We start from the raw sequence: 27417 nt of genomic DNA, 5'->3' as shown, positions 1-27417 counted from the left end.
ATTGACCCGTGCTCATCGCAGGGCTAAGTGGAGAAAGAAGGCATTCTTTGCATTAAATATTTATATATTCGCGGGGATGCGAAAGAGACGCAACACGGCGGATCTCCCCCCGGAACAGTAGTCACCATCCGGAGAATGTCACCCAGCGAGAGAGCGGCTTCCAGGGGATACGAGGAGGACGAGGGAGGATGAAGGAGGGAGAGGGACCCAGTGTGGCAGAGGTGGGATATAATGAAGTTGAGTGGGAAAGGACTGTGCACCATCTTCTCCAGCACCCTCCTCTTCATCTGCGCAGTGGGCGAAGTTGTGGTCGGATTGAAATGCATCTCCCTGGGCTCCCTGGTCAGGGCGCACTTCCACCTCGGCGCCGCCGCCGGGGCTTTCTACTCCGGGATACTCGTGGTCATCGGCCAGGGGCTTCTGGGCTTCGCGCTGCTCTGCTGCACGGACAAGCCGGGCTGTCGGAATTTCTTCCTGGTCGGCGTTGTGATGTTCCTGCTGGGAGTCCTCACCGCCTTCTCCGGCGCGGTGGTGGACGGGGACACGGTTTCCCTGGTGGAGAGGAAGTATTCCCACTACTGCCTCCACTCCGCGCTGGTCAGCGCCGCCTGCGAGCAGCTGAGGGACTACCAGAGGAGCCTGGTGGTCTCCACCGTCCTCAGCACCCTGGAGTGCCTCCTGGGGCTGGTCAACCTGGTGATCATCAAGAGGTACAAAACAGCTCAGTTTCACCGGAGCAGACAGTCTCAGAGGCAGGGCGCCGGCGGCATCGTCTTCAATGAAGAGCGGGACTTCTCCTCGACCGAGTTCCAGCCGGTGTCCTACATCAACTTGGGCGTTTTTCATGTTTTCGACGAGACGGACGCCGAGGTGCAGAGCCGGGGACACCCGTCCATGGAGCTCCCGGGTTATTCGCCCACGGATCCGGAGCTGAATCACTCCTATCCCTTTTCTTTCCCGCTCCCCAGTGAACTTCCGCCCGCATACGAGGACATCTTTCCCATCGAGGCATGCAGCATCTAGCCGGGGTCCAGCTGAGACAATCACTACTGTGTGTTTGAGGAAATCCCAGAGCAGTAAGTTTCAAAGAAGGACCATAGTGGGGAATTCCCATTCAGCTGAAACATTCTTATCTTTTGTTCCACCACCTGCCCGGTTTATCCACATGGCTTATTGCAAATCACTCCTCAGAATGAGGTAAATGACCATTCACAATAAGAGGTTTCAAAACTATGAAGAAGGCCCGTCATCATCACATGGGAGCTTGCTAATATTACCGAGGCAGCCTATGTGTTTTGAATGTTTGCTGTTAAACATTTTTAAATGTGAATAAAAAAAAGGTGTATTTAAGCATATTTGATGTCATGAAACTACTATCAGTGGCTGTGGGAAGTTTACCCTCGGTGCCTGCGAATATATCAACTTTCATTTGACCTGTAGATATCTATATATTGACAGTTAGGGAAACCTTCTCATGTCTTCTTTCGGGAATAATCTCCCTTTTGGAACTAGCGTCAGTTGTACCCGGATAAAAGTTCAGATTCTAGGTTGAAATCATATGAATTGAATGCAAAGTTGAGCCCTCTAAGCAACCTTGACTGGGTTTCCGCTGAATAAATCAAAACTCTGTGCCCATCAAGGTGCCCAGTTGATAGATATAGAAATATAATTTTTATATATATACATTTTATTACGGATGTTCGGTTCCCTCGCATTCAAAATGATAATTTTGAATAGTTTCATGTAAACAAGCTCTCAGTTGTGTCGTCTTTATTAACTGACAAAAACTCCCACACGAACGCTTCATGTGGGGCAGGCAGGGATTTGAATCATATTTTAAGACGAGCCGCGATAGCAACACGTATTAAGGCGAAGAAATGATTTACCGACTTAATACCGTTGTCGCTTGCACTGTTGATGTTCCTCGTGGTGCGTTGACACAGGGTTCTGCTACCATCACCACTCACTGTCACATAGTTTCTCTGCTTTAGTCTCGCTTTCAGGGTTACATGCCGGCTGACATATGAGCAGTGATTTAGAATAACGATTCTGCTGTTAACCAGAACTGTTTGCGGGCGTCCCGATATACAATTCGGGTGGACACCAAGAAGCAGAAACAAGTATTTTCACGTGATTCCACATATGGTACAAACACAGGCCACCACAGTACTAGTGATAATTCAGCCAAGTGTGATACGCCTCGATGCGAGAGGTCATCAAGTAGGAAAACACCAAAGTGATTATCACCTTAAACTCATAGATGATGGTTTCCTCTCCCCTTTTGGCAGGGCTCTGACATGTTATAAATACCAGTTTAGTGCCTTAGCCTCATCCTACTGAACCTTCCCATAATTCCTTCTACACAACATTTATTCCATCGCTTACAATCCCAAGTGGCTGGAAACACGGTGGATCTGGAACGCACCTCTGCAGAGAGCCGGATCACAGCAACCCCCGCAAGAAAAGACCACACAAAACATCAAGAATTCTTTTGGGACGTTCGAGATTCTCACTGGATGCACACAGAAGCTACTATAGATGCACGTCTCCGATCTATCCACCATGGATTTCACCAACAAGCAAAACAAAGACAGGAAGCGAGGGGGGGGGGGGATAAATCTTTCAAAACAAAGCCCTAAACCAAAAGCGCAAACAAGGTGCTTGCCCTTGCCAGAAGCACATCCTCAAACCAGATCAGCGGAGGGACGACGGCTTGTGACAGGGCTATCTCACTGAATGAAATGGCCTCAGTCGCACATTGTTTGGTAACCAATGAGCAAACACGGCGAAGGCCCCGGGATTCCAAACTACCACTTCAAACAGAGACAGGCCGAGACGGGCTGCCATAGATTTCTCCGAAAAGGATATTGGGATTACAGGCCGCAAATATAACCGGCGAGATGACAGCTTCACTATATGACCCGGTGCAGGTAACCGAGGCCAAAGTCATCCCGTGACACCGTATGATGTTTCGATGTTTAAAGCGATGTCAAATGTGACACACACATCAAATACTGCACCTTTAATATCCAGGGCACTGAGAGCCCCAAGGCAACGTGAAGACAACATGAAATGCAGCTTGTCAGAAGAAGCTCTGCTGTGGTGCGGCATAAAGTAGTGTCCTGGCGACATTGGCTTTGCTTGTACTTTGATTTATTGGTTTGAATATGTCATATCCTTCATCCTGAATAATTTATTGGCTTTTTCCGATACAGGAAATGACTAAATGGAACGACTAAACGTGAACTGTAGACACTGTTGTGAAATACGCATGTTGTCCCACAAGTCGAAATCTAATTGTAGCATACACATATCCTCTAACCCTTCGGCTAAATCCTAATGAAATGTTAACATGGCGGCGTTATAGTGGAGGAACTGGGTTCCAGAGCACCTACACTCAAATTAAGCAATCAAAATGAAAAATTAAGTATTTATGTTTTCCAGGTGGAAAAGGCCTTAATATCTTGGGTACTGAGCAAATAAGAATTTATCGCAGAACAAAGAACAATGGATGATTAAGTGGTTTTTTTTTTCATGCACCAGCTGGTTGCAGCAGTCCCACTACAACTACACTACAACTTCACCCAAATCACATCTGGATAGATAGATGTATAGACGTACAGACGTACAGATGTACAGACAGATAGACAGATAGATAGATAGATAGATAGACAGATAGACAGATAGACAGACAGACAGACAGATAGACAGATAGATAGATAGATAGATAGATAGATAGACAGATAGATAGATAGATAGATAGATAGATAGATAGATAGATAGACAGATAGATAGATAGATAGATAGATAGACAGATAGATAGATAGATAGATAGACAGATAGACAGATAGATAGATAGATGGATAGATAGATAGATAGATAGATAGACAGATAGATAGATAGATAGATAGACAGATAGACAGATAGATAGATAGATAGATAGATAGATAGATAGATAGATAGACAGATAGATAGATAGATAGATAGATAGATAGATAGACAGATAGATAGATAGATAGATAGATAGACAGATAGATAGATAGATAGATAGACAGATAGACAGATAGATAGATAGATGGATGGCCATTCTCTATTTTGCTGAATGGAGTAATGTTGACTAATTGTCTCTGTTTAAGAAAGCGAAGATAGCTCTGCTTTTCACTTCATGGACGGCGGTCTGTTATCCCCAAATCAGCGATCTCCAGGCTTCCTTCCCTCAGTCCGAGATGCTGGATAGGAGCGCTGCATTAGTGTAATGACAGTCCCCGGCGCTGGTCACACACATACACACACACACACACACACACACACGAGTCAAAAATCGCTGACTTGCCATTTTCCAGTTCTTCGCTCTGAGGAATACGAGGGAGGGTTTCTGCTCAAGTGATTGCACTGCAGATATTTAGATGAATGATGTGCCTTGGCACGGAGTTCGGAAATTTGGTTGGGGCCAGCGTAGCCTGAAGGTGAGGAAGTGAGATCAGGGATTTAATGAGAGATCCGAGATTTAATGCCAACTTGAAACCATTTAGGGCCATTAGCTCAGGACTTTGCGTAATAACCTTTTGAACGCCGTTGTATAGTCGTGGCAATTTTTTGGGAAACACGTGGAAAGAAAAGTCTACAGGGCGGAAGAGTTCAAACTATGCAATATTCTGTATAGTATATATATATTTTTTTTTTCTATCTACATACTGTTCCAAATATGTGTCAAGGACAAAGAGCCTACTATACTTATGGCAAGAAAAATCAATACCCCCTAAAAGCATTTTATGAGACACATCCATTTGTCTTTGCAGAGTCACCAGGGGAAGTTGCATCTGGAGGAGCTCCAGTGGTTTTCTGAAGCCAACAACAGGCTCCTTTCTAGTCTGGTAGCTGCTGAACATCACACTGGTTTTCCATTGGCCCATAGCTCGGTTGGTTGTGAGGGTTTTGCAATATATTAGTTTATCTGTTGTATTCCTCTTGGAGGTAGAGCACTTATTACAAATTATTTCACCAAGGCACAAACAACTTCAAAACCAGGTAAAGCAGGTTTACATAATTCCGTGAATTGTGATTATTTGTAACAAACATTCTAATTATTGGGGTCTCATCCCTTTGTTTCGCGCACAAGGAATTTTGAGCCGACCGACATAGAAAATCAGAAGAGCAATTTCTAATGATTTGTGGCCGTGTTTAAGGATGGACTAATGCAGCCCAAGAAAATAGATTTGAGCATTTGCTCACATTTAGTTATCCTTCAGATCTTTTTATATTCTGTCTGGTAATGGCATGAAAACTTGATGCCAGTAAATCAGAAAGAAAGAAAATCACATGCAGCTAATGCAGAAACCACTTAGAAAATGTCCATTGTTCAGTCAACAATGGAGTCGGAGCTTTGCATGTCTAATGCTATCCATGTCGCATCGCGTTGAGTTCAATTTTATACATATTTGAGTGAAATATTTAAATAAATTGTATAGATATAAATTATCATCGATACTGTGGCTTATTGAGCACGTAGCCAGTTCATGCTTGTGTAACCTAGTTCATTCCAATTAGAAGAAAACATCTGTTTGATGTGCTGGTGTTAAGAATGCCCAGAGGCAGATTCCCACATAAGGAAGACACCTTGGTTGACTTGCAGCTGAATCTGTGACTCAAAACAAATACATTTTTAATGCCAGCATGCTGAAAGAATGGGATAAGAATCCTAACACAAGACACGGCACCTAAACTCTGCACAATAGGGAGATCGCTCGATCTTTTTGAAGATCAAGACATTATCTGGGCCAAGTCCCAATGGAGAATTATACAACGCAGCTGTATGTCCTAAACACATTCACACATTATTAAGAGAGGGTGATTGAAAATGAATTAAATGAAGATTTAAAAAAAAAAAAAAAAAAAAAGAAGAAGAAAGAAAATCAATGCGGGACTAAGTTAATGTTTTGAACAGTCTCGAACAGAGAATTGATGCATTGCTTTTCAACCATATTAACTATCAATTATTGAGATCTGGCCAATGCATTTCACAAAAGGGTCAGAAATCACCCTTATATCCTATGATTTTGCAAGCCGATATAATTCACGTGACAGGTTTCATCCACGCTTCCTAACGGTTGAATGTGCCACCTAAACATAAATCTGCTGAGCTGCTGGTGAAGGGGAATCCCCGGCAGCTTCCATTAATCAATGGCTCATGCTGCTGCTGTGCCGTTGGATGGAGCCGAGCTCCAAAACTTTACTCCCAATAACCACTTTGGCATGCAGCCACCTGCCACTTAGCAGACAGACCCTGCAGCACCGAGGGGAGCTGTGCGCTGGAGGTGAGGCCTTGTTCACTGGAGAGGCTGGAACTCCAAAGATACAATTTCAATTTCCTTTCCCAGCTGGTCTACTCCAGTAATCAGTTCGGGTTTTCTTCTTGCGCCGAAATTGCTCGACAGAGTTTGTCATAATTTAATATAAAAAGGAAAACCACAGTTTTAGATGTGCCTCACAGTTATTCCAATATTGTTGAACCCGAGGAAGCCTTTAATGACACCCTCTTCAGGGAAACACACACTCCACAATTTAAATGCACTGATTAAAGTGGTAATCCATATGCATTTTTTAGTTAAAAAAAAAAAAAAAAAAAGGTTTGAAGTTTTGATACTTTTTTACCTGGCACTTTATAAGGAACAACCACTCAATGTATTTGTGTTATGTATGTGCTTGTCTGTCTGCTGTTTCCATTTTTGATGGCGGGGTCCTCCTTTCCAAGAAAGATCGGGAACGTCTAAGAAGGTAAAGGCAGCAGCGGTGAATTTGACAAACCTGCCTAGGTAGTTGTGGTCACTACACTGTTGATATGGATGAACATTCACAAAAAAGAAACGGCACAGTCAGATGAAAAGATATCCGCAAATCAATAATATATAACAATATAACAGATCAATCAATCAGTTGTTGAATAAAAACAAAAACGGTTGTAGTTATTGAACTGTTGCAGTTATTAATGCAATTATTGTGTATACAGACAATATTATTGATTACTACTTTAAGCCTTGTGTATATTGTACTTTGATCACCACGGTAACAATTATGTCTGTAGCATCTATCTTTTCCTTCCGCCAGACTGAATAATATATTGTTGTATCCAGTTCTTCTTCACTTCTACATCTAATTTCAGGGATGGCCTCACTTTGTGTCAGCTATCATTAATGTGAAGCTCACAAGTTGAAACACCCAAAATGCAATCTAGCTCTGACCCCTGCGCTAAAAAAACAAGGATTATTGAATACGCTTTGAAGGATGTGTCCCTTAGGTGATGATTCCCCGATTCAAAACAGTTGACCTTGGGAGTTGCTGGAACATTAATGAGAGGTCTCGAAATCTGAAATGAGAGCCAGGGAAACAGCTTTGTTAAATCCCCTCATTTATACGGAGCTTCGCATTCGCCAGAAAGTGTTTTGTGCCTTTGCATTAAGTATTTGCCGGCGTCAAATTGAACGCCACGTCAGTGACAAGGCACTGGAGCACCTCGACTTGAGACGAGATCGGGGGCAAAGTGTTCAGGCTGGTTTATTGGAACGGATAAATGCTACGAAACGCAACTTTGAAAAGCGACGGGAGGGGGAGAAAAAAAAAAAGGGGCAAATGTTGAGGAAGATTTCTGAGAGAGACGCCTCAACATCACTCACCGAGTTTCCCTCCATTGTACTGAGAGCCCAGCGCTGGGATTCCACTCTCACAACTATCGCTGCAGTAACAGAACATGAAGAACCTCTGGATCACATTCACCACTTAACACCGCCGACTGAAAAGGGAGATCTTAGTTAAAAACTGCACCAACGACAAGATTTGAAAGTTCATTCCAATTCTGAGCATTATCCTTAGTTCGTTTGAGTCTTCCTTCATAACAACTCTGCGTGTCGCCTTGTACTGAAGTGTTTTAGGAGTGTTTTTAGGAATGAGACCAAGGGGTAAAGGACATTACTGTCACACATGTATGTAGGTGAACAAATCAACTACATTTGCAGTGTAGCATAAAACCCAATGCAGTGAGCACAGCGTTGTTTTCAAAATGCGTTGGTTGCTGTAATGGTTAAATAATAATGAGTTGCAGTTCTAATCAGAATTTTTCAGACCAATTTTTCTTTTATTTTTTTATAACCAACCATTTCAAATTGGGACAACAATAAATGTGTTTCGGGGAATAGAATTGACTCTCGGCGCTGATATCAATGTCTTTAACTGTCTGATGTGACAAACACCCAGGACGCACTGAAAAAGAGTTTCCTTTGGTTTTTATACAAGCTGTCAGACCAGCAATGTGACAGGAACTCCCAGAGACCCTGAAACAAACAGTGAACCAGAGAAGGTTTAGCTAAACAACTGTAACCGTTGGACCAAAATGCAATACAATATTTCCTTTTTACTCTGTTCTATGGGAAAGAAATCTGGGAAGAAAACAACACAGCCAATTACGAATGAAAAGTACATGAAATGCATTTATTTGATTCAAGAGATACAACTTATTAATTTAAACAATAAAAGCTTGGCTGGTTTTCCTGAAAAAGTCATCCATCAGCTATATTTCTCATTCCAGCTGTTGCTTCGTACTTTGCCTCCATTATGCAAACATTGATTCAAAACCAACAATCGTCCCCAAATCAAATAAGTTAGAAAAATTAAACCAAAAAGCCCTCAAAAAACCCAAGTTGAGGAAACAGGATTTGTCACACTAAGAAAATGTCATGTTTTATATTCAGGGTAGATCTTATTAAATGAAAACACGACACACAATAAGAGACGTAAACAAATAAATGGGATTCATTTGCATAGTTGCCACACAGCGTTACACAGAGAATACAATCAGGATGATCAAAAAGGTAATTCTGCCATTTCGATATAAAATTATGGAGCACAAATCAGAGCTCCTTCTGTCCTCCTACAGCTGCTGTAACTATTTTCCTCTGGGGGGTAAAAAAAAACAAACACAAGAAGTTAATTCTTGAACCCTGCATTTGCCAATTAATCCTCTTCAGACATCCTAAGCGTTGCAAATTAATGGGGTGACACGGCAATCTCGGAAGAGTCCTATCAGACAACAGAGCGGAGGATTCCGTCCGACTGAATCCAGGATTCTGGTAAAACTTCTCGAAATTGAATGCATCAGGTATCACAAGATTCCTGCTCGACACCTCTCCGAACGGACGCTCGCTGAAATGACTCATGCAGCAATCACGCCCACCATCTCATTCTGACCTAATCCCGCCGGCGCCGGCGGTGGCCCTCCTCACAGCCTCATTTCACACGCTGATGCTTATATACACACAGACATACGCTGGGTCTCCGTGAAGCAGATTGTCCTTGGTTACACCTTTGAGACGTATCGCCCGCATTCCAAGGCCGTTCTTACCAGCGATGGTGACCATTACAGAGATAACGGCGACATCATCCTGAGGCAAGTTGACAAAATTATTTGCTTGTTAGTCGGTGACATCGTCGTGATCTTTGAACGTAAGCGTCACAGGAAGTCCCTTAGAGGCAAAAGAAGCCCATTTTAGCCCATAGAACTGGACTAAAATCAAGTCACGTCAGCGCGGGTTTCACATTAGTGTTTGGGTCGGTGTTCCCCTGTCAAACATGTTTTATGTGACATTTTACAAATGACTGCTCAGGCTTTCCCTTAACTACAAAAGTAGTATGAAAGTATTTGTTCATCCATTAGAGAAAGCTTGACGAGATTATCAACGAAACACACAAAAAAACAACGGTAATTACGTAAAAAAAAAAATAATAATTACACTATTTGCGTCACCGTGTGTTGCTGTCTGCAGTTCTTATGTCCCAACAGCGATATTCTGTTGGCTGAAAACACCTTCAAGGTGTGGATGGATTATGGTATAAAAGGTAAGAAGGTCTCCATCATCAACTCAATTTCCATAGCTGTCTTAGCAGTCGACACAAGCTGGTGTTATTTCCGGTATTAAGAGGGTGCCCGCACGGCCCTTAGAAGCGCAGCATCATTTACCAAAGTAGTGAAAGACTTCCCTTCTCAGCACGGACAGACCGACATACATGACTGAGACGGAACTAAACAATGACCTTTGGTAGCAACAATTCAACCTTTTGAATACAATACATCGGACGATTGCACAACCTCTTTCAACGCTTTACGACAGAGAAACTTACCCCTCTGCTGCAGCTTCTTACTGGGTTTAAATGCAGCGCAACGTGAGTCTTAAAAAAAAAACAAAAAAACTTTTTTTTTTAATTTTTTCTTTTTCTTGGAGCTCTCAACTGCCTGTTGAGAGCTCCAAGTGCCTCTCTCTGTCAATTTCCTTTCAATGTTTTTTTTAGGATGTTAAAAGGTCTTCCAGTCTCGCCCAAGCACCCTTCGGTGCAGGATAACAATGGAATCTCATAAAATATCATCTTTCTTCTCAGGCTCTACCCTGCCCATGGGATGGACAAAATACGGCGCAGCCTTGTGTATTCACAGCTTTACAGGGTCGTTAATCTAATGGTTACTTACTGCCCTCTGAATCTGTGCCGCCACTGATACCTACTGAGTTTTATTATTACTATTATATGTTTTGCACTGTTGTGCAATTTGTAATGCAGTTTGTATTTTAGACTATTACCATATGAACTGACAACGTGTAAGAACCATGTATTGTTAGGAGAGAATGAGCTTGGGAAATAAAGATGATTTGATGAGTCCTACTCCAGACGCAGATGTTTGCTATGAGAACACTTTAATTTCCCAACTGCACTTTTGAAAACATCTGGAGTCCAAGCAATCAGCGATGTCAAAATGCCACGGACTCTGAGCTTCGTAACTGACTATCAAGACATAAATTGCTGGTTTGGCTCCACACGCTTATTACATTGGAGCAGCTCTTGTTTCATAGCGTTTTCAATCGTCAAATCAACACGTCAAAGAGATTAGGTTTTCTTACATTAAAAAAAAGAAGCATGTCCCAAAGTATATAAGGGGAGATAAACGGGAGGTCAACCTACTTCTGTTCGTTTTGGATGTAGTGGGGAAAACATGTCGAAATCCAGGCGCATGTTACATTCTTTTACTTTCATATGTGTGAGAGCTTTTCATCTGCTAAAAAGTATTATGGAGTCTGAAGATATCAGACGCCGTGCTGCTGTTAATCCCTTTATAGAGCGCTTGCTCAGTGGTCCTCGAGGCATTTCATCCTTACATAACGAAAGTTAATTCTTCACCAAATATTATCTTTGCATCATTTAACTTGAAATTCCCCCCCCCCCCTTGGATGAATCTGAGATCGTTAAATAGATTTGTCACAAAAATAAAGAGTGCGGAGTTGAAGGAGTTCATAGCAGTGCAACGTCTACAGTATACAGTGCAGCCATAGTTTTGGGATTAGAAGTTTCCCAGAATGTTATACTCTAACCTTTGACTGTTGGAAAAAAAACAAAAAAAACAAAAAAAACAAAAAAAAAACCCCTACTTTGTCAAGTCTTTTTGTGACATTTTATGCATTGCTGGAGCCGTGGCTTTGCTCCATGACGCTGAAGAAGAGGCAGATCCCGGCAGTCAGCAGCGTGTGCATGGACTCATAAAGGAGTTTGGGTGAGAACACGCTCCAGATGAAGAGGTGGTAGCGCAGGGTCGTCACCAGCACGACGTACGCCGCCACCGGCACCGACCTCAACAGGGCCAAGCAGTAGCAGCCGTGGCCCACGACGACAGGACTCCTGCCGAGAGAAAAACACACAACTCTAGAGGGCTGGAGAGCAACATGGAGGAGAGCAGATGAAATCGAGAGTATATTCGTACTAGAAAGGTTTATGTATACGTTGAGGTGGTTATCTTAAGACAAATGGGGGTCAAACACAAATTACCTGGGGGCCATGTTAAGCAAGTGAAAAACAAACTGTCCCGCGTGTTTTTTACCTGCATTAGTGAATTGACTAATTATTTGAAAATAAATAATGACATTTTTATTTGAATAAAACAAAAAAAAATGTAAAAATGTAATTAATAAAATAGAAAAATAAAAAACTTCTATCAATAAAAAATAATAAAAAAGAGATGTTATCATAAAAATTTCCATTTAATTCTGTTTTATATTCTGAAAACATTAAATAAAAGGCGTGAATTAATTCTGCATTGTGGTTTTAAAATGTGTTTAACAATATATTTTAGACATGTACTGTAGTGGGTCGTGTTAAATTGTCTTGTGTTGTGCGCACGCACGCACGCACACTCGCATGCACACGCAGGCACGCACACTCGCACGCCCACTCGCATGCACACGCACACACAGAGAAAATGATCCCAGCACACAAGTAGACAGAGTACATCTTCTGGTTTGGGTAAAGCAATATCTGACCCATTTAGTCAGATATGTAAATAAGCTTCCTGTTTGAATGTCAGCGTGTGAGAGGAACTTCAGGCACCGGGAAGCTTTTCCAATCAAATGATTCACGGGAAGAAAAAAAAAAAATCCCAGAAAAGATTCCCTGTCCTGGAGAAGACAGGAAATTCCCGCTGAGCGCTTGCAGATTTGTGCATGATTTGCATGTACACAAATCCATGGTGATCTATATAATAGCTATTCATTTAAAGAAAGCACATTTTCAGCCCGGGACCTTCTTCATGCATGCAATGGCAGGTGGATACCACCTGACCTTGGTACAAGAAGAAGGGCAGAAAATGACACCCCCAACTGCAATAGTTTACACTTTGACGGCAGTGAATGGGCCCACTGTCCAAGACTTTTATTCAGGTCTACTAAAGACTTGTAAAAGTCTGAAATGGACGTAATAGGAAAATTGAGGAACCACACAGAGGGCCAGATCTATGCAGGTTTTTAACGTGCGTACATCTAGGATTTTTACATAGCGGTCAACCGATATGGGTTTTTCAATGGCCGATGCCGTTATTTAGAGAGCGGGGTGGACGATGACAGAAATAAAAGGCCTATTCATGTTGTTGTTGGGTTTTTTTTGCACGTGATAAAATACAACAATTTAATAATAATAACAAAAGAGACAAAATTGCTGAACTTAAATAAACGTTTATTCAATGTAATTCAATTTTATTGTCTGCATTGTCTCTTCAGTGCACTTATTTTTAAATAATAAATGTATCAATTCAATAAATGTCTGCAGATAATCAAAAAACCAAACCAAACAATAAAACATATTTCTAATAAAAGGTGTCATATTAAAATCTGGTCGGAAAATATAGACTCTTCCTGTTACAGAAGTTCAGGATTTACTATTTACAAGAAAAGTTTTTACACAAAGAAATCCAGTTTTTACTAAATTAAGTCCCATAGCAACGGAAAGCTACGGGGAGACGGTGTGACGCGGTACGGGACAGTGGTGACACACAGGGTTTTTGTTTGGATCGGGACGGAACGGGACAGTCCCTGAACTGAGTTGTGTTTAAAAATGTTGTTTCATACAAGTAGGAAACCCACAAAAATAAATAGATCCAAAATAAAAACAGTGGAGAACCGCCACGGGATGGCACGGTGCAGCGCTGTCTGGAGGAGAGGAAAAAAACCCTCCCAATTTTCTGAGTTAGCTTTACGTTTTGCCTTAAATGCCAAGTGTTTCCAAACAGCACTCCTGCTGCTTTCTTTCAAAACCGGTCGCAGAGGCTCTGCACTTGCCATCTGTGTGTGTCAACTTGCTGTCAGAGGGAAGAGAGCGAGGAAGCCGCTTCTACCGGTATATTCATAGTGCGGAAAATGAGTATTGAAACTGTTTCAAATATTCAGAATCGATATGTATAGAAAAATAGATATTTTTGACAACATTAGTCTGCAGACAGTTTATCGACCTTATGAGCAGCCGCTGCCGATTATTTCAAAATGTACAAATATTAGAAGTTTGAAATTTAGAAGAGGTAGGAGCAGGTGGACGGTGTAGATGGCGTTGACAAGGCTGCAATTACTGCTGCCGTTGCTCGAGGAAGTCGTCCCGACCACATCCCTCTTTTAAGTGAAAGTGACCTTTTACTAAGTAAAACTGACCCTTGTCAATTTGCGTGAGTAAATCCACCTGGGCGCTTGATCAACCGCACTCCTCCGGTTATTTCAGCGATTCTTTGGTAAATGCATACAGGAGAGAAGGGCACACGGATGAGGGTGTTTGATAAATAACACAAGATTCCAGCCGCAGGATGTGTCTGAAATTAGGTGCAAAAGGTTGTGGCTGTATTAGGAAAGCCGTACTTTAATTTCTCTCTGTGATGTGAAACCACATCAGGTTACAGACGTATGTATCACAGGTTAAGGAAATATAAAGCAGCTAGACCACTCATATTAAGTTAATTACACGATTTGTTGTTGAGGAGGAGATGCACCAATGGCAGGAGCGAATATCTGAATAACATCCACTGCTCTTAAAATGGTTTCTGGTTCTTGTATTTGTGTGACTAAATATTCAGAAAAAGGGAAATAGCCTGGATGAAAAATCGCTTATCATATAACAAACGATGGCTGATGTGCACTTGAACAGGTACAGAACGACGACAGCGCCCAATCTCAGACTCTCAAAACATTTGCTTCGATAAGACGCGCTAGAAATTCAATGCCACCAATCAGGCTTTCAACTACATCACAGGAGGCAGAATGTTTCGAAAGTGCAAGCCAAATGGCACTTACCAAGGCTTCGATTAGCAACCGATCCTGCGTGGTTGACCATTAATGACTTACAAATGGGTTTGGAAAAAAAGAAAAAAAGAAACTGGGAAAATGTTCGACCAAAGTGAGACATCACTTTAAGTTGAGTTTGACTGTGTCTGGGGGGACCAGACCAGTTCAGAAGGTATCGATCTGGGTCCATTTCCAGTTTCTGTTCAGTAGTTGAGCCGCTGATGGAGCAGAGTGCATTCTAAATGAGCTACATTGTGTCAGGGCATTTTAGGCCTTCATCTATCATGCAGCCTCTAAGAGCCTTCTGCAGGTGGGGTGTCTGGGGGAAAAAGCATTATTGAAGTTTGCACAATGCCATGAATAATGAGAACAAGGAAGTGTCTGTAAGGCTTCCTGCGCTGTAATACAACATGTGACGTGGTATTGGTTGGATTTAATAATCTATTGTATTAAAGCAATATCGGAGGGGCATCGCAGGTCCGCCGCGGTGCTTGAATGACCGAAACACATTAAAATGCAGGTGCACAGATTATCAACACTAAAAATAATTGATGCACATTTATTAAAACAACTCGCCGTGTGGTCTAATTTCCAAATCAACTTCTAGTGAATTTTCTTTCAAATGCCAACATATGAAATGGTCACGAAGCAATAATTTTAGAGCAAGACAAGAGTCTGGATTGAAAGCTTCAATCCCATGGCCACTGTGTGCAATTTTATCTGCCGAGCAGAGAATGGAAGGCAGTGGCAGAAAAGGAAGACTTGACAATTCCCACTTGTCAGAAACCGACTGGAGGATATGCTTTGTACCAATTACGAAACCAGGTTGGCTTAAAAAAAAAACAAAAAACATCTTCATCGTCTTCAGGCCCCGCAGCAGCTATGGCATACTCATCAGTACAGTATGAGGGAGGCTCTGGCATATACTGATGTATACTGGCCGTAGATCAGTAAGAGACAAGAGACAAAGGCCAGCTCTTACCTGTCTCTCTCCGAGCTGAGGTAGCACACAAGGTGGCAGGCCCACAGCAGCGGCCCAGCGTATGTGCTGAGGGCCGTTAAAATAATGGCGGGCCCTTCCACATAACTCTCCAGTCCCACGAAGCCAACCGATATGTCAACGGTGGCAATGTTGTTGGAATTCCCCTGCAGGAACACAAATGAGTTTGATTGTAGGATTATTTATCGTCTATAATACCATACAATAGCTACTTTAAAGAAAAACAGAGTTAAATTACTAAAAAGTAGAGTTCTATATATGTTAGTTTTGATTAATTAGACCCTATGTCATGGGACATAAGAAGTGGTATCCATGAGCAATAGCATACTATTAAAGAGTTTTTTCCCCCTTCCAAAGACTTTGACTTTCTATTGTTAATGGATTAATGACACACTAAACAAATGATCAGGGGTTAACACTAAAACCAATATATCTTGTAGTCCACCTGTAGTCCTACTCGCTCATTTAGCATTTACTGTATGTGTACCATGTTTATTTTTGCTGTGCTGGCCGTTAAATGTATTTTGATTTCACACAGTATTTAGTGTTCTGCGCAACACCAGTATTTGTTTCAAAGTGGCAAGTCTGAGCCAGGTTTACGTCAGTGCTTTAGAGATATATTGAGGGCAGCAGCTTTGTTGGGAGAACCATTACTCAAAGGCCTTTAATTACATGCCTGGGTGCAGAGACTGGAAATTGTTTAGTGGTGGCTTATTCCCAATCCTATCATAGTATTAATGACCCGAGAGTGATGAGGAGCATTAAATTGTTAGTGATGTGGAGGTTTTGTGTTGACATCAATACACACTTGGCTAAGAAATTATATATATATATATATATATATATATATATATATATATATATATATATATATATATATATTTATATACACACACACATATACACACGTTGCTGTTGTCTGTGGAGGTAAAATCGAATGAGAATTACCGGATCTGCCAGTGTATTTAATATTTAAAAAAACTGCTCATTAGGATTTGCTTCATAGGAGAATTTGTTTTGGTCAACTCAACACAAGTGCTGAAAACATATCTGTTATGCTCAAACACCTTCCTCCCCATTAAGAACCTTAGAGTACCCTCAATCACAGTGTCATTCATTTAATCATTGATGGCGGCATTTCTGGAACATCAGAAGTGAATTCTCTGCTCGCGGTTCATCTAATAATGCAACCGAAAATGTGACTTCTGCGTGCTGTTAACGAGAACTTAGAACACTCAAACCAAATTACTTCGACATAAAGTGCAGGGAAACACTTTGCTAATGAATGAGAAAAGTATTCTCTGATGACTGTGTTTATTTGTCACCTTTTTTCTCTCTATCGCCTGATATATTTGTTTTGTATATCACTGTGGTTTCCTTTACCCATTTTAGCCAGCCAGGTTAACTGGGCCTCTAAAAAACACAGGCCTCTCTCGAGAGGGTTCACCTGACCTGAACTGAATTGAAGTGAAAAGTTGTAATGGCATGGACCGTTAAAACTGACCCAGTTGTTTTTCCTCTTATTTTCTCCCAAATCTGTTTCTCTGTTTGAGGCTAAACAATCGGTTGTGTGTCTATAATTAAAGATCCATTAACAAAAATGGTTAACCATCACACCGATGCCAGAGGGGTTTTCTGTGACAAACAACCAGTGCCGGATCACGCTGTGCATAACAGGCAAACTGGCACCTGGTCCCCGCTCCTCCTGCTACTGAGAGACATAATAGCGGGAACCCATCGAGCTCTGTTGTCTAATGATGCAATTCAATACTCTTTGTAGTTGTTGTTTTTTTGTTGTTTTGAAGAGAAGTGGGTAGTCCATTCACCTAAAAGGGATTATTTATTATTCAGATGGTAGGAAATGAGAGAGGCAGGCTGGGCAGGGAACACACAGGGGAGGAAAACTCTAACAGGGTTGGACTCAAGTCAAGCAGGAGAAAAGTTGTGTGTGTGTGTGTGTGTGTGTGTGTGTGTGTGTGTGTGTGTGTGTGTGTGTGTGTGTGTGTGTGTGTGTGTGTGTGTGTCTGTGTATTGGGGTTCATACACAAAATACATAACTATTATGTCGATAACACAAGAATTGTTATCTGAGAAGATCTTTTTTTCTTTTTGATTTTCTACAGCTTAAGATTTACAGTTTGACAGAAAAACTAGGAATTTACCAACCAATTAAATCACAGAGGGCTGCACAGACACCATTTCTTTGGGACCGAGTACGAATACTGAGTAATCACTGTTTGATACTTGATGACACCTACAACTGGTATGGTCACTGAAATAACAATGTTTTAATTTAATAAAAAAAAAAAAAAAAAAAAAAGATTCTGACTTATAATAGTGAGAATACTGATTTTAAAGACCCTGTGTTTATTGTTACTAGTGCATGCCCGTTCAAAATGTACTTTTTGTGTATGGACTTTCCAGGACATTTTTATGTCACAGTTTAACAAAATGTCAATGATTCAGTCCTGTGTTCTACGATGGATGATTAAATTTCCGGTTAAAGTCATACACCGGGGAAAGATCCTCTTTGTGACTGTCGCAGAACCCTGAAGGCCCCACGCCCTCACAGTTTATTGAAAGTTTATTAATAATACACGTGTCGCGTGTCCAAATTGCACCAAATTCGACACCGCATGCCCTTGGGTCCCCAGCAATAAACCCTCCAAGTGTGAAGTAGAACGGATGAACGATTGTCGAGATAATCAAAGGACATGATAATCCAAGGACATACAGACAGACAGAGATTCCTTCCTTTATAGTTCGATTATTATCATCATGAATAATTAATTTAATCATTCCTCTGTTTAAACAAAATCCAATCCAACATGAAACCGTCACAAAAGACGAAACTGAGCCTATAGGAACTCGTGCAGCTGCATCATGTTCTATTGGAATCTGTTCGGGGTATCTGAGCATTTTTACGAGATACTTGAGCACAGTATCTCAACAGAAACCTAATACACTTTATCAACATCCACACATACCTAAAATCAGACATACAGTACCTTTATAGTAAACACATTAAATACCACTGACTGGCTAACAACTTAATATCAACGTCATCATGTTTTCCTCTCACCTGGAAGTAGAAGAAGGCCTGGCCAAACCAGTAATGCATGATGGTGGTCTGGGCAGCGTCGTAGTTGAGCCTCTTCCAGATGAACTGGGCCATGAGACTCTGAATTAACAGGCAGCAGCACAGGACCGGCAGGTTGTGGGCCCGAAACAAAAGCGAAACCAGCAGCACCAGGCCACTGTAAATTTCCCATAAACCCCTGCTCTTCAGCCGTCCGTCCGCTGTGATGATTTGGGAGCGCAAGAGGTCTTTGGTGCCCGTGAACAAGATCCCCAAGACGAAGACGTAAACAAAGCGGGCCTCCACTGTGCCCCTAAAAAGGAAAACAAAAAGACGATGATAATAAATAAATAAATAAAATAAAGGTTTGAAACATATTTATTTTATTTAAATTAAACATTTTAGTATAATGGCATTATATTAGACAGGGAAAGTCCATAAACGTAATGTATTAGTTGGTCTGCCACAGAAATAAAATCTGGGGTCGGATGGCCTTAAGTTGTTTCCTGATCATATATAACAAACCTTGTTCCAAATGGGGCTGAAAAGATTTACGGCAATATCTCCACGCAGTACAAACTCTATGGTGCAGTATAAATCATGTTTCTACAGAACACCCTACAGATACAAGGATAAGGGATTTATTGCCTTACAACTGGCGCTAGCCTACATAAGCGGTTTAAAATATCAACAACCGCAGACAACTCTGTTTTTCGACATGCAGCATTTTCAGGATTTGACGAAATGTGAGAATAACTAGATAGTATGCACTTCTGGATAAGTGTTTGATTAGGATATTTCCCAACCATCTGGAGGGTCGATGTAAATAATTTAAATTCACACTGGGTGAAGTTAATGTCCGTTTGCGTTTATCAGGAGAAGGTTGTATAATAACGCACTGTACCCGAACCCATGAACCCAATCAGCAAACATGAGCTTCGACTGTCTCATTCAGAAAAAGGAGGGGGACTGCTATCATAACAAAACCCGACGTCTGATTAGACTTTGAAGATGCCAGCGGTATCAAAGTAACCTGCCAGCTTCTTTACTGCGGAAAAAAAACAAACTTATTTGGACTGAAATAAAATGGATTCCCATTTAGGCTACTACAGGATGGTTTCCAAAAGCCTATTTTCCATCTTTAAGGCTTAGGTGCTTCAAGGATCCATTTTCTCTGTATCAATAGTTAATGTGCCCAAAAAGTCTCAAATTGAAGTGTTAAAGAGAAAGAGCTTGCAATTATGATGGCAATTATATTTAGCCTACAGTATGCTTCTTTTTCTGCTCATGTAGTTGGCACTTTTCATGAGCATTTCACATTAAGAGAACATGCTTTTGGCAAATGCACTTTTTGATAACCTCACAACAGAGTAAAGAGTTTAGACACAAACACTAGCTGAACAGCTCAATTAACCCAAATATTGAGAAATAGGAAGTAAGAATCTCAAATGTTTGGAAACTACAGATCAAACTATGGATGGCTTACCGTTCTGCATTTTGCTTAATAAAAGAAAGGAGAGAAAAAAACTCCAGCTAAAACTGATGAAGGATTGCAATGGAGATTTGGGGTTTGACAGGTGCCTAAGCATATAAGACTTACACGATAAATATAAACCAAAATCATCATCACCACAGTAGTGGTATGTATTATTTCTCAATAGCAACATTTCCAACACTAGTTTTATATTTGGCTACAGGTATAGTGTTAGAAGTTCTCTAACGTTTCTTTCAAAAGCAGTTAAAATACTTTTTATTTTGTAACTAACAGGATAATAGCTGACCCCAAAGGAGTCGAGCAAGATATGAACCATATATTATTTATCATGTTTTTTTGCGAAAACCTGTTCTTGCAGAGCAGCGGAGAAGAGATGTGTTCCATATGGCACTTTTTTTCTTTTTTCTTTTTTTTTTTACTATTCACAGCTCCCCTAACAATAGGGCATGGATCACATTCATGGTTATTTTATGCAGAGGGAAGAGATGAAGACCTCTGCCTGGCTTTGATTTTACACTATACAAGCTCTATAGATCAGCTGTCTTGCTTGTTAGCCCTGTGTGCCGGGTAGAAGTAGAGGCAGAAGACATCACAAATTCAAATCTCCCGTTTGAAAAATTTGTGGCTAACAGCCAATATTTTACCTTGAGAGTCAGATTAAAATGTTACGCTCTTGCCACTGTGCATTGGTCTGAGAGAAGATGTCTGAGTCTGAAAAGATGCCTGGTCACTATTTTATATGAGAAATGATCATTTGTATTACCCAACTTTCAGGATAATAAACTCGTGATGTGAAAGAAAAAACAAACAAAATGAATGCTATGAAAGATACAATGACCTGTGAGATCAGACAGCTAGTGCAGAACTTTGGATACACAGAAGCACTCAGCTATTAGTCATCATTCAAACTGCACTTTATCTCAGAAAATGTTTGTTATTTCTGCAGTGGACAGTAAGGTGACAATTTATCTATATTAAGTAGGAATTAATAGGTGTGTTAAAAATGCATCTGGGTGTATTATTCGACAAAGGTAAACACTTAATTAACACTCAAAAACGGATTTATAGGTTTTGTAATAAGCCTGAACAATAATAACTACCAACAAAATGATTAACTTGTCAAAAAAACGACAGGAATTAGCAGTGTCTGACTCCAATTTCTGACTTCATCATCACCACCTTAAACAGATATTGCACTGTTTCGGCAGCATTATGCTGCCTGATAAAATCACCCTCTGACAAAGAAGTCACACAATTAATCACATAATACTTGACAAAAGATACACTGCTGACTTGAACATATTAGGTTGCCAATCATTCAATATTTCTGAAATGCTGGACATATGAATCACAACTGAAGCAAATGGAAAACAGAACCCACATCAGCTTTGCGACTTTCAAGTGGAAAGTCATTCATTACAGGCAGTCTGCTTTCCTGATGAAATAAGCAAATATAGCTCAGGGATTGCAAGAAGTGGAGATGTCTGCAGCAGTCTGAATTATTCAATATGTTAAGGCCACCAAACGCAATTATTGGTCAGTTACAACAATCAGTAAGCTCAACTCATGTGTTTTCATTTATTAGCATTTATTTTTCATGTTTCATTTCATATATTGAACCGGTGATTAATATAAAAGACAGGAATGGGTAATATAAAGTGAGTATTCAAATATTAAATCCAATTTGAACTCAGGGACGAGGAGTTATAATATATGTATTTTTCCAAAATTACTTGTATAATTTCTAATATACGAGATTACAAGTTTGTCTGAATTGCAAGCATTTTTCCGCAATGTGAACAGGGAAAATGTTCCTTTTTTTTGCAATGTAAAATAAGTCAATGCCGATTAAATTAGTAACCGACATGCAGCAGTTTGATATGACCTCAAACAACCACCCCTAATTTTTAAGCACGCTATACTTGGCTATAAGATTTAAACTTGATCATTTATGTTCCTTAGAGCAATTTTTAGACTTGATGTGATCTGTAATATGGCGAATTATAATGCAAATAAGACAAAGCAGCTACTGTGTGAGATAATGCCAAAACAGTTAAATGTTCGTCTTAATAGACAGGAGAGCGCCAGCCATGGAAAAGGATAGAAAGATTGTTAAAACCACATGGCACACTCCAAGAAATAGACAACCGTAAAGAAAAGTTTATTTAATATTTTAGTCAACACCCAGATGAGGATTAGTTGGGCCTACAGCACAACAGGGTTGGGGTTAAAACTCTATATCCAATGCACTTGCACACTTGACTTCAAAAGTACTTTTCAGGTTGCTCTGATCCCTAATTCCTATCATCCAACTCCTTATGCTGCACTGCAAAGTCAATCAGATCTTATAAAAGCTGTTTGTCCACCATGCCAACAGTAGTAGTATGGACAGAAAATGACAGCCTGTCAAGCCCGGGGAACAGATTAGCTCGCTGGATTTCACGTTACCTTGGAAACAAGCGCTGGTGTTCTACCACGAATGAGTAAGCGAGATAGGTAAGACTAGGTCCAATCCTCTGAGCATGTTTGGTATATTACCTCTGTCAATCACTTACATCAGCACAACACTTACATCACCGAAAATAAATAATTTATTGCTAGGGGAAGTCTTGGAGGTAGAAACGCCTGCGGAGGAGAAAAGGGCCAGCCTGCCTACTCTGGTCTGAAACTCCATCTTTCTGGAGAATAAATGTCTCCACTACCAAATGCCACTGTGGTATCTGGAGACCAACACAATGAAAACAGAGAAAAGCATCAGTCTAATTATATAACGAGCCGCTGGATCATTTTCCTGCTTTTTCAGTTTGATTGTCTTGAGCTTAGTTCAGCTAACTTGTCTTTTCTGAATGCAGGAAAGCAGTGGGGTGATTGCAGCGGACAGTGGGGTGATTGCAGCGGACAGATAAAAACACCTTTCTGTGGACGATGGTTATTGGAAGGCATTGCAGAAACGCCTGCTGAATTTCTCCCATTGATAGACTGCCTCATGAAAGGCTAGTCTTTCAAATAGCTTTATACCACTTCATTGTGTATCTGTTTTACCTTGAGCACGCCTGTGTGTGTGCGTGTGCATTGAAGTTCAGAGTTTCACAGGTGTTGTGAAGGGAGATGGAATATATTTCCATTTTTTTAAGAGCAATTGTATGCTCTCCTATTCCAAATGAGTACCAGCACAAAAATTTCGAGATAAAGCGACACAAGTATAAATGGGTTGTGTTTTATGAAGGTGTGAAGAGCATTCGCAGACAGCCCTTTCGAGACAGACAGAAAGGCTACCCATGGTTGGTGTTCCATACAAAATGTGCCAGTTTTTCCTCTAGCAATAACATTGTGCAAATGCCTGACCTTATCATGTCACTAGTTCTACACCTATAGCTTAATATCATGCCCAAACGTGTGGTCAGTATGTGTGTACATCTGGTAATCTGTGTGTGTGTGTGTCTGTGTGGCTCTGTGTGTGTGTGTGTGTGTGTGTGTGTGTGTGTGTGTGTGTGTGTGTGTGTGTGTGCGTGTGAGTGAGATAAAGAGAAGAGAAAGCAAAAGAGAGTCACATACAGGAACTTCAATCCAAGTAACTCCCCAGTTACAGTAACTGTTTACAGTGTTGAAGATCTGCTAAGCTCTAACCCATTAGTTGTTTTAAAAGATTCCACAGTGCAATTAGAGGCAGATGGCACAAAAGAAGCGGGGAACCTACTCTGGGTTTTTGGGCACTGCACTGACAGAAAACTCTGCAGGAGTATTCACAGAGGACCGACCACAAGATAGCAGATAGTGATGAGCTTACCAATGCTGAGCAATTTGTTGTTAGCCATTCACAATATTCTAAAGGACCTTGGTATACAGGAAGGTGATACTTTGCAAACATTGCAAATTGAAATTGAAGTCCCATGTGTACTTGAGAACCTTGCCCTATGGAGCTTAGCAACAAATAGGAACAAACGAGCTGTCTTAGGAATCGTAAATTTGGTATTCAGATGCAACACTTTGTCAAGACTATACTTTCTTGCCAAAGAAATCCTGTGAAAAAGGAAAAAAAAAGAAAACATCGCTGAGTTTAAATAGCTTACTCAAGTATCAGCCTGTCTCGTGCTGAGTCAAAACAAATCCAAACTAGACGCTTGAGGCAGAGGTCCATAAAAACCTTGATGCGGTCTAAATTAGAAAATGCTGTCTGTAACAACAACCATAGAGCCTGTCAATCATACCTTTTTGAGTACAAAAAAAGGAAGGAGGAGAAAAAGTGGGTAGTATGTGGAAGAGTGAGAGTCTTGTGCTTTTTAATTAGGGTAAGCAAGTTGGAGAGACTGTCAAGGGGAACAGGAAAGGTCAGGGAAGGACCAGCGGCTGGTGGAATATGAAGAGGGGGGTCAAGAAGGAAAAACCTAGACAGGAGAACCAAACGGGGCCCTGCGCACTCATTATTTTCTGACGGGGGTTAGTGGCACCTACAGTAACTGTGCCAATCCGCAGGCTATGGAACGACAGATTTAAAATAATAATAACAAAAGAATTAGTACTTGGGGGATGGCTGTTGCAAAATTTGCAGCACACTGAAGCATAGAACAATGCAAGGGTGAATTTTAGAATAATCCTTTAAACTAAAACAAAACACTATACTTTATAGAATGCCTTAGGGCTGTTGCCCAAAATAATATGTTCTATTCTATCCAAATATGAATGATGTGAACTTGACTACAATGAAAAGTAATGAATACCAAGGACGCAATAAGCAACATGCAGCTAGACAAACTAATCACTTTCGAATGAAAGGGTCTTGGCTTACAGAAATAACAAGGGGAATTGTTATAAAACTTACTTGGACACATTTCGGTCGGTGTGTGGCCACGGAAACACAACGTTTCCAACCGCTGCCCGGTAGCTGTAGACTCCCAAAAGACCAAGGGCCAGGGCAATCTTGGACACCCATGAGCATCGCCTTTGAATCAGGAAATAGATGAGGACCAGGGAAACAGCTGCGAGCAGGGAAAGCACCATCTTGTGTTCAGAACTGGGAAAAGACAGCAGACGAAACAGACATAAATACAATAAAATGCCCTGGGCTGCTGCACTTCACAATTTTTTTCCTGAATTATATGACGAGGTTGGCGCACATGTGTATATAAATGTTTACTGTAGATTTTAAAAGAAGAGTGCATTTAACAATGAGTAACGGGTGCCAAATTTATGAATGAACTCACACCTATTCTTTGAGTCATTTTGAAAGAATATCGAAAACAATAACTACAATGTCTGTATTGTATTCACGAGGCATTTTTAGTGCAACAAAAGACAGGTTTGAAAGGAAATGAAGCAATCCAGTCACATCACCAAAAAAATAAAACTTCCGGTGAAAAGTCTTCAATCGTTAACTGGATTTGGGGTCACATGATTTGAGGTGACACCACATTGAGTACAAAGGGCAAACAAGACCTCAAAGGGTGCACGTATCAAAAGGGAAGCAGCCTTTGTATTTGGCTGTTAGCTGGATCAGACAGTTGAGCAGTTAGGTACATCGGCACTCGGGTGGGGAAGGAGTGATATCTAGATCTCATTATCCAAGCAACAGGCAGAGAAGGGTGGCAAGAAAGGAGGCAATGCCGGATGGAGAAAAGGTCAGTTATCGACGTTTCCTCTTTTCCGCGATACTGTCATGCATGTTAAAGAATGAAAATCTCCCGACCTGCAGCGCTGACGGAATATTAATTCCGTTCTGCTTCACGAGTGAAATACTAACCTTTGTCTACCAACGGTAGGGTCAAAGACAAGTCTTCTAAATTGCTCAGTCCTTTGTCTAACGTTAGTTAACAGGAGGTCAGAGCCAGCGAATCCAAGATACTGCTGTGAAAATGTAATGTAACAATGAAGATGCCTTTTCAATCACCACTGACAAGTCCTCATGCTGTCTGATTAAGAGGATAGAGGGGCACAAGGGGGTTACTGTGAACTGCAGTTCTCCTGGTAAAGAATAAATCACATACCATCTTATCTAAATTACAATGCTTACAATTTCCACCCTACTAAAGTATACAATATACTCATCTCTAGTATGTCTCAAAATATTACGCTGAAAAACAAATTGGAGTAAAATGCTTGTTCACAAATCGATAAACAATCACTTCATTTTCCATAACTCCATTCCAGACAGGAACAGAAATGCTACTCATTGGATGTCGGTTTTACAAAACAATTAATTTAAGGGATGAAAGTGCATCGCCCCTTTCTTGAGTGGCGCATATTGGACAAGGGCACCACACCCACCTGTTGAGCCAGTGTCCCATGTCGGGAAGATGGGCCCACTGCACCCCAGTCTGGTTGAGGGATCGTAGTAGCCGGCAGCAGGCCAGTGTGAGAGGTGGGGTTGCAAGGGCAAGCCACTTCTCTGAATAAAGGTCTCCCTGGGGCTGGATAAACGGATGGCACTCCTTGGAAGGGAGGAAGAGGTCCTCCTCCTCACCAGAGCTCTTGTGCTCTCTGAAGTACTTGCGACAGACATCTTGGAAGACGGCGAGGCAGAGGGTGCTGAGCAGGAAGTACCAGGTCTGGTGCTCTTCTTCCACAAAGCTGCTGGCTGCCAGGCTGAAGGTGTGGCCCACCGTGCCTGACAGCAACAAAACATCTAGCTCCGAGAACGTCCACTCTCTGCCACTGCTCTGGGACGGCAGCTACGGAAAAGATGCGAGGTGCATAGTTTAGCTTTGTGAATGGACAAACTGCTTGATCTACATTTTTGTGATTTAAGAGTGGTTTTCACTTGGCTGTGGTATGAACTTGCTTTCCTGTGTACTTATCTAAGTGATGACTAATTTGACAATATATAGTGTATATAATGTATGTGTATCTGTCAACCCACAGATGCAGTATGTTGCCTAGAAATGCACCTTTGCTTAGCAACCATCACTAACATCCATTTCAAGGACACATTGTAGCCAGGACAATCCATTAAGTTAGCAATTAGACAGAACCCTTTTAAATGTTGCTGCTGCCCCCAAATGCCACAGAATCGATCCAAGATACAATAAAACTGGAAAATTTTGATGGAATAGCAAATTAGGGGATTGATGCCTACTTATACTGTATTGATATTGGCACCTAACTTTAATCTTTTTCACTGATTAAATCAAACATGTATTTATGACTTCATTAATGTCATTTCGAGCTGCTGGATGGTGTAACTGTTGCTATGTTCTCTTCTTTGTACAAAGACTTTAAAATGTAT

General features: G+C 41.1%; 2 protein-coding genes across 2 annotated transcripts in view; one reads left to right on the top strand and one right to left on the bottom strand.

Annotated features, from left to right (window-relative positions):
- Window positions 1-231: 231 nt before the first annotated feature.
- On the top strand, window positions 232-1023 carry tmem271 (transmembrane protein 271; the record flags this gene model as incomplete). Its single annotated transcript, XM_080008366.1, has 1 exon — window positions 232-1023. One exon carries the CDS (start codon window positions 232-234, stop codon window positions 1021-1023), a length of 792 nt encoding a protein of 263 aa, XP_079864492.1.
- Window positions 1024-11486: 10463 nt separating this feature from the next.
- Window positions 11487-27417, bottom strand: part of pigg (phosphatidylinositol glycan anchor biosynthesis class G (EMM blood group)) — a gene marked incomplete at its 3' end in the record, with an annotated part of 38823 nt that continues 22892 nt past the window's right edge. Inside the window, exons 9-13 of the mRNA XM_080008167.1 lie at window positions 26460-26863; window positions 25018-25209; window positions 18707-19016; window positions 15607-15770; window positions 11487-11709 (exon numbers count right to left, since the gene is read on the bottom strand). Of these exons, the coding sequence (XP_079864293.1) occupies window positions 11487-11709; window positions 15607-15770; window positions 18707-19016; window positions 25018-25209; window positions 26460-26863 (1293 nt within the window). The remainder of the gene's footprint in view (window positions 11710-15606; window positions 15771-18706; window positions 19017-25017; window positions 25210-26459; window positions 26864-27417) is intronic.

This window comes from Zeus faber (genome assembly GCF_960531495.2).
Source record: "Zeus faber genome assembly, chromosome: 10".
Taxonomy (NCBI): Eukaryota; Metazoa; Chordata; class Actinopteri; order Zeiformes; family Zeidae; genus Zeus; species Zeus faber.
This window is presented reverse-complemented; position numbering and strand designations above follow the sequence as displayed.